Source organism: Trypanosoma theileri, assembly GCF_002087225.1.
Source record: "Trypanosoma theileri isolate Edinburgh chromosome Unknown TM35_Tth_39_V1, whole genome shotgun sequence".
Lineage (NCBI taxonomy): Eukaryota > Euglenozoa > Kinetoplastea > Trypanosomatida > Trypanosomatidae > Trypanosoma > Trypanosoma theileri.
Genome location: NW_021639881.1, coordinates 212,969 through 220,988, shown reverse-complemented (window position 1 = coordinate 220,988; position 8,020 = coordinate 212,969). Strand labels below are relative to the sequence as shown.

General features: G+C 36.5%; 3 protein-coding genes across 3 annotated transcripts; all 3 read right to left on the bottom strand.

The window, feature by feature from the left end:
- TM35_000391780 (uncharacterized protein) lies at positions 1–360 on the bottom strand (the record flags this gene model as incomplete). Its single annotated transcript, XM_029029694.1, has 1 exon — positions 1–360. A coding segment is annotated over one exon (360 nt), but the record flags the coding sequence as incomplete, so codon positions are not given.
- Positions 361–472: 112 nt separating this feature from the next.
- TM35_000391770 (uncharacterized protein) lies at positions 473–4,477 on the bottom strand (the record flags this gene model as incomplete). Its single annotated transcript, XM_029029693.1, has 1 exon — positions 473–4,477. The coding sequence occupies one exon, from the start codon at positions 4,475–4,477 to the stop codon at positions 473–475; it is 4,005 nt and encodes a 1,334-aa protein (XP_028879069.1).
- Positions 4,478–5,372: 895 nt separating this feature from the next.
- Positions 5,373–7,928, bottom strand: TM35_000391760 (uncharacterized protein; the record flags this gene model as incomplete). The annotated part of the gene is made up of 1 exon (XM_029029692.1): positions 5,373–7,928. One exon carries the CDS (start codon positions 7,926–7,928, stop codon positions 5,373–5,375), a length of 2,556 nt encoding a protein of 851 aa, XP_028879068.1.
- Positions 7,929–8,020: the final 92 nt, after the last annotated feature.

The following is an 8,020-nucleotide window of genomic DNA, read 5'->3' as shown; positions in this document are numbered from 1 at the left end:
ATTATTATTATTATTATTATTATTATTATTAATACGATTTCCACTGGATTGTTGAGATTGTTGTTGTTGTTGTTGTTGTTGAAGGAGGAGTTCTCGTGTGGCTTTTTCCTGTTCGGCCCTTCGCATGGCCTCCTTGTTGAGTTCCTCCTCTGCGGCCAATCGCTCCTCCCGCCGGGCATTTCGTTCTCGTCGCTCCAACTGCAGTCGGTGTGTTTTCCCGGCGAGATGTTTGAGAAAGTTGTTATCATCCGTGCAGCAAATATCGCAGAGAGTGCAGGTGACGCGGCCCATGTGATTGCGTTTATAATATGGATCCCGTCTGGCCTGCAATGCAGGGTTTAACGCCTTTACAGAAGACATGCCAAAGGGCGTTTAAGGAATAATCAATAATAATAGTAATAAAGGTACTAGTGAAATGGGTTTATATATATATATATATATATATATATATATATATATAAACTCATTATTCTCACGTGCAGGCAGATTGTTGTACCGCTTCCTCTTCTTCTTCTTCTTCTTCTTTATCCGATGGCCACAAGGGCACATTGTCTGTAATTACAGCATCAATCATCATCAACTGCGACTGCACATATGTGAACTGTTCATCATTATTCGGTTCTCCCCACGTCCATACAAGTTGACCGTGAGCATGGGCGTAATCAGCAATGGATTTACCACGTGAATAATCAAATAACGCCCATTGAGCCTCACGTTTACTATTACTATTAGAAGAACCACTTGTTGTTGTTGTTGTTGTTGTTGATGATGATCCTTTAGCAACAGTATGATTATGATTATTATTATTATTACTATTATTATTATTATTATTATTATTATTATTATGATTAGTAGTAGTAGTAGTATCCATAGGGAGTTGTAGAGATGCTGGTTGATGCTGTAAACGCCGCATACTGTGATTACTGGGAAAATTCTTCTGTTCCTCCGTACACAAGGAAGAGGCGAGAATAGAAACCCCGGATAAATGCATAAACACAGAAAACTGCAAAGCCCCTTCCACCAATCCAAAGCAGCGATAATCTTTAAAATCATCATATAATTCCGTTGCGCAGAGAAAAACAACATCAAAGCGACTTTGTTTCATTTTTAAAGCCAAACAAATATCTGGTTCAAAACTACTGAAGATTACATCTCGTGGTCGCATCTTTCCACTGCCATCGGCATCTTTTACACATTGTCGTTGATCTGCGAAGGCAAAGACAACACGTAAAATATCATCCACAAAGGCATTGATCTCAAAGGCATCAATTTGTTGATATAAATTCGCATCTCCAATAGGTTGAAAAGGAAATTTTACTTCCAAATCAAACCGTAATGATGGTGGTGTTCCTTCAAATAATTCTTTTAATGTACAGATGCGATTAGTGACATCCTCTTGTTGGGCAAGCATACGTTGTTGACTGCGGTAGAGTTTTTTATATTCTTCCATATTTCCATCTTGTAAATACCCATTAAAAGGGGAATTAAACTCAGAAGAGATACATCCACATAATCTACCTACGCCTACTCCTCCTCCCAAACCCTTATCCTTATCTTTATTCTCTTCTGTATTGGATTGATTCTCCAATCGATTGCGATGTGTACAAAGAATTTGATTCCAATGACGTAAAATTAAATTTCTTAATGTATTGGTAGCCTTTGTATATGTAAAGGTTTCTGTTGTTACTACATCCAATTGTCGTTTTGTTAATTGATGCATTGCAATAGGAACAGAAGCAAAGCTTGGACCTGTATATGTACATGGACGATGATGATGATGATTATCGGAGAGTTGTAAAGCCAATGGATTAGAAGTATCTGCAGTCATTTCAGTATTATTATTATTATTATTATTATTATTATTATTATTATTATTATTATTATTATTATTACCATTAGTTGATGAATGATTATTATTCATATCATTCACACCAGTTACTGTTTGATTTAATTCTTGTAATTCCACACGACCATTACGAGTACCTGCCCCACGTTTCTTTCGTGCCTGCAATTGAATTAACGGATCATGAAAAATAACGGGAATACGATCACGTGTGAGCATCACATCAAACTCCACCATATCACATCCACGGCGATGGGCGGCATTTAATGATTCCAAACTATTCTCAGCCAATTTCACCATTAAACGATGGGGTTTAGGTGGAATACCTGCGGCTGCGGCTACCACCGCCGCTGCTGCCGCTGCCTGAACAGAAGATTCCATATTTTCCTCTGGAGTTTCACTCATCGTACTTCGTGTATATGTTTTCCCTAATCCACGATGTCCAACTGGTTTTTTGGTTGCCAGTCGTCCAAGAGAGGCGAGAGAACGTACAATCTCCAGATTATTCCGTTCTGGATGTGGAAAAGGGAAAATAAATAAATACTGCATATAAAGAGTTTGCCAATAAGTTCTTATGGATCCATCGGAAGTGATATCCATAAAACAAACAGGAATAGCCAGTGTTCCACTTGTATGTTGTTTAAAGAGAGGAGGTTGTAAGACCGCAACTCCCTTAACCCAACGTACACCAATAACATGACCGCTGGTATTACTACTCATACTATTTCTGCGGCTATTGTAAAGATTACTTTCTGTACCTGTAACTCTTATTTCTTCATCTATAGTAGTTGTAGTAGTTGTTGTTGATGTGGGGCATACATAATCTGAGATGGTAGCTTTACTGGACTCCTCGACATCATCTACACCATTATTATTATTATTATTATTATTATTATTATTATTATTATTATTATTATTATTATAAATTGGCAGTGGCATCATAGCTTCCAGTTGTAATCCACAATTTTCCAATCGGGCAACATTCACAGTGGTATGCCAAACACGCATTGTATATTGTAAATCTCCTCTTGTAAAGGGACGTAATGGATCTATTTTATGTGGAGGCTCCACACACCATCCACGATGCCTAACGGCTGCATGAACAGTCTCATCAGAAATATAAGATGTGTTTTCACTTCCAATAAAGGAGTTCCCTCGTGGATCTTGTTCAGATTCTGATACTTTCATCACCTTTTTCTGTGATGACCCGGAGAGACTGTTGTTATTATTATTATTATTATCGGTAGATCCAATAGAACAGGGAGAGTAACTTCCAATCACTTTCTTCTTTTCATTTCCCTTCTCCATCATTTCAGTTTGATGTTTACGTGCACCTTTACGGGTTTTATGTCTTGTTGTGGATTCTTTAACGACATTCATTTGCCGCTCCATTGGGGCAGGTGTGGGTAAATGTCGTTCACACCAACAACACCCCTCACTCCGCACGGGATAAATATCTTGAATCTCAATAAGAGAAGTTGGAAGTAACGGCGCCTTATCATTATCATCATCCTCATTATTATTATGATTATTATTATTATTATTATTATTATTATTATTATTATTATTATTATTATTATTATTGTTATTATTATCACTATCATTAGAATTCGTATGGTTCATACCATGACGTTGTAGATAAAGCACGGCATCTCTGTAATGAGGCGGTAAACTCTGCAGCCACATATCCCGTTCATATCGTACAGAAGGATCATTTGCATAAAGCGTTAATGAGAGCAGTGGTCCAGTCTTTGAATCCTCCTGCGTGGATTCCTTTTTATATAATTGAGAGAGAAATGGAAATTGCTCTGAGGCACGCACAAAGTGCATCACACGATCACGGAAATCCACATACGCAGAGAAATGTTTCCTCTTCTTCTTATTATTATTCTTATTGTCATTATCATTATCATTATTCTTATTGTCATTATCATTATTATTATTATTATTATTATTATTATTATTATTATTATTATTATTGTCATATTCACTATCTATATCAGGGATGAGAGAAACGGCATCTGGCTGCCAGTGGGCATTCTCCACAGCCACGATGGCCGCACCCGGAGTGACCAGTCGATCCCCCGCAGCCCGCAGTAGTGCTTCATCCACAATCACCACTCGGAATCGCAACAACAACAACGGAGAAGTTGAGGATGCCTCCAGCACAGAAACCGGCAACTGCACAGATGCCTTGAAAGAACAAAATGACGTTTTCACACCATTCTTCCTCTTATTATTATTATTATTATTATTATTATTATTATGATCACTCTCCTCTTCTTCTTCTTCTTCTTCTTCTTCCTTCTTCTTATCATCATCATCATCGTGTAGAGGTTCCAACAGCAATGGAGCTGTGTAGCCCCACTCTCCCATTTCCTCCGCACTTCCCACAAGACCCAATCGAAGTTGATCGACTGTTGGCGGTTGATACCGTTGTGTTTTTTCCTCTCCTTCTTCTTCTTCTTCTCCGCCGCCTCTTTTCTGTTGAGATCTTTTCTGTTGAGATTGAGATTGTGGATTGCAGTGAATGGGAACTGGAGTGCTGAGTCGCGTGAATTCAGCGTGGAGAAAATCTTTGGGAATTCCCGACAGCTGGAGAGAAACAGTTACATGGGATATATCGGCTGTCATATCCTTCTTTTCTTCTCTTTTTTATTCTTTTTCTTTTATTGTTTATTTTTTTTTTTCTTTTATTATTCTTCTTCTTCTTTCAATCTATATACGTAAATGTGTATGTATAATTTCCGTACAATAATAGTAGTAATAATAATACCTGAATCACCTCTAGAATATTAGAAGAGCAAATTTTCACGTTCGCTTTCTAATAATAATAGTAATAGTAATAATATACAAACATATGTCAACAAGTGGGTATAGAAAAAAAAAAGAAAAAAAGGAGAGAAAAAGAATGTCAACATGATAGTTTTCTTTTTTTTTTTTTTAAGGAACTTTATGCGTTTATTATTATTATTATTATTATTATTATTATTATTATTTGTAAATAAAGATCAAATGCAGATATTCAAAAATGCATAAATTTTCATCCTGAATCTGTTAACTAAATCTTCACCTTTTTTTTTCCCATTCCTGAAAAACCCATAACGACACATAGAGAGAGATATCACAATATAAAGATAAGTTTTTCTTTTTTCTTTCTTTTCCTTTCTCTTTATTACTTTTATAAGAAAATAACACAAGTATGTATACATACACGTGAAAAATACAGAGTAGATATGCGTATATATATATATATATATATATATATACGTATCTATATAGAAAGGACATACGTACTTTTTTTTTTTTTTTAATATAGATATAATAAAGGTAAGTATATCTCCTCACACACACATATGTGAACGCAGATGGGCATATAAATTACGCTCATAAATAAGAATAAGAAAAAAGAAAAAAAAAACAATATTCAGACTTTCTTAAGATAACTTATTCTATCACTTTCATTTCATACCCTTTCTTTTCTTTTTTTTCTTTTCTTTCTTACGTTCGCTTTTCACTTTTCTCTCTCTTAAACAAAGACCTCTAGCACATTCTGAACAGTTGCACGGCATATTGGACACATCATTTTATCCGCCAACCGATCTAAATAACGTCGACTACACGATCGACACAAGACAAGATGTCGACAAGGAAGTAATAAAAAATTCTTTTCCGCCTCCATACAAATCACACACTTAGAAGAATAAGATGATGAAGAAGAAGAATAAAAAAGAGGAGGAGAAGAAGAAGAAAGAAAAGGAGAAAAGGGAAGAGGAGAAGAAGAAGATCCAATTCCACCAATACCAACATTTACTTGTGTGGGTGTTGTGGTGCCGTGTGGAGTACTTCCAAACGATGGAGGGATGAGCAGCCAATCTCCATCGGATTCACATTCATTCGAGAGACTTCCCGGAGTTTCTCTTCTCCCTATATTTATTCCTCCTACTCCCCCACTATTATTATTATTATTACTATTAATATTACTATTAATATTAATTCCAGTAGTAGTAGTAGTAGTAGTAGTAGTCATTACAGGAGGAGAAGCATTAGCAGTGATGATTCTGTTTTTTTGTAAAGATGGTGTATCCAAAGGTGTGGAAGTGTTGGAAATAAGAGCCGTTATGGATTTAATATATTTCATTAAAAGTGTAGTGACAGTTCGTTGTAGTTCTAATAATACATTAACAAGTGAACCATGTTCTTTCCAATTTCCTAGTGAATTCAGTGAACTACGGTGAACTTCACCTGTTGAACTATTGATAATAATACTAGAAAGAAAATTATAGTTTTGCTGTGTTTCTGGTGTACTCGTTGTACAATTGGTTAAATACACACGTGGTGGATCATCAAAGTTATGCTGTTGTGAAAATTCCAAAGTGATGGGTAATTTCAAAAGCAATTCGCCTACTAATACACTAGTATTATCATTATTATTATTATTATTATTATTATTATTATTATTATTATTATTATTGTTATTCGCCAAGGATGATCCATCTCTCAATCTCGGTGAAAGTGGTTGACTATTTCTTGTTGTACTATTCATCACAGTTCCCACACGTTTAATCACTGTAAAAATTGGAAGAGCTCCCGTCACTGTACGAGTGGAACTATTATATTGAAAAGCATCATCGCAAAAAGATGAGAGATCACGAAGAATTCGTAATGTGAGATTATGTTCATCAGGATATAGTGTGAAAAGAGGGACATCATATCGTATGCCTATTCGACTATTAATAGAAGCTGTCAGTGGAGGAATACGTTCAAAGTTCGCAATCACAACATTCTGAACAAACTCTACCAATGTATGATAATACATATCTACTAGAGATGGAATAATAGCACCAGAACAGCTATCTATATAAGTTGCTCGACGACTAATAAGAAGATCTCCAAGATTATCACGGTCAATAAGAGCACGATAGGGTAATTTTTTTCCACTGTTATTCATACCATTATTATTATTATTATTATTATTATTATTATTATTATTATTATTAGTGCTATTGCTACTACTAAGGCGTTTTTTCACAAAGAGAATAACTGGCGTATAGTAAACTCCATTCTTATACGTATACGGCAAAACTCCACGTACTTGATAGGCATCATTACTCTCAAAAAATTCAAATCCATTTCCATACACACGACGAAATGCATGAAGATCTAATGGAAGAATAGAATCTGAGCCAAGTCTATGTGTATTACGTAAATGAGCAGCACTTGTAGGATTAGACATTACACCATTACTTCTTACATTATTCTCATGCATAACACTTGTGCCTGTATTCTGTGATACCATTGTAGTTCGCTGTTGTTGTTGTTGTAGTAGTAATGATGATGGTGTTGTTGTTGTTGTTGTTGTTAACATTTGTGGAATATTTCCATCCATTGCGGCGACTTGAGAGGCAGAGGCGGAAGAAATACGTTGGTGAAGACTACTACTATCATCATCACTATGAATACGTAAATCATTAATAGCTTCCCGTAATGTCTCTGCCAATACTTGTGGCATTTGCGTAAAGGTTCCTGCTGTTATTGGCGGTGGTGGGGGTGTTCGTCTTGGAGACCCACTCGTCCACAGTCCATCACCTCCATTTCTATTCCCAACATCTCTCCGTTGGTCTTGTTGTTGTTGCTGTTGTAATTGTTGTAATTGCTGTTGAAGTTGTTGTAATCTCTGTTGTTCCTGTGTTTGCAATTGAATTTGTATCTGTTGTTGTTGTTGTTGTTCATAACTGCGAAGCATACTGCGGCAGGCCTCTCTGGCCACATCTGTTGGTGTTTGCAATAATGTATTCGCCCGCAGTGATGGACGGCGGCTGAGGAGAAGAGCGAGAATAGCCGTATCGTTACTACTGGCGGCTTCATGTAAGGCCGTATCGCCGAGTCCACCGCAGGGAATAGAGGGATCTGCGTAGAATTCATTTATTAGCATGCGGACCGTGTCGAGATGCCGTTTTTGGACGGCGGTGTGCAGTAATGTATATTGCGAGGGGCCAACGGGGAGATTGACGCGGTGCGGGTGTTGTTGAAGCCACGCACGGAGTGCCGCGGTGTTGCCAGTGGCCGCGTATTCTAACTCCATATCTATCTATATATATATATATATATACTCACAGACACGTATAAATAATAATAATAATAATAATAATAATAATAATAATAATAATAATAATA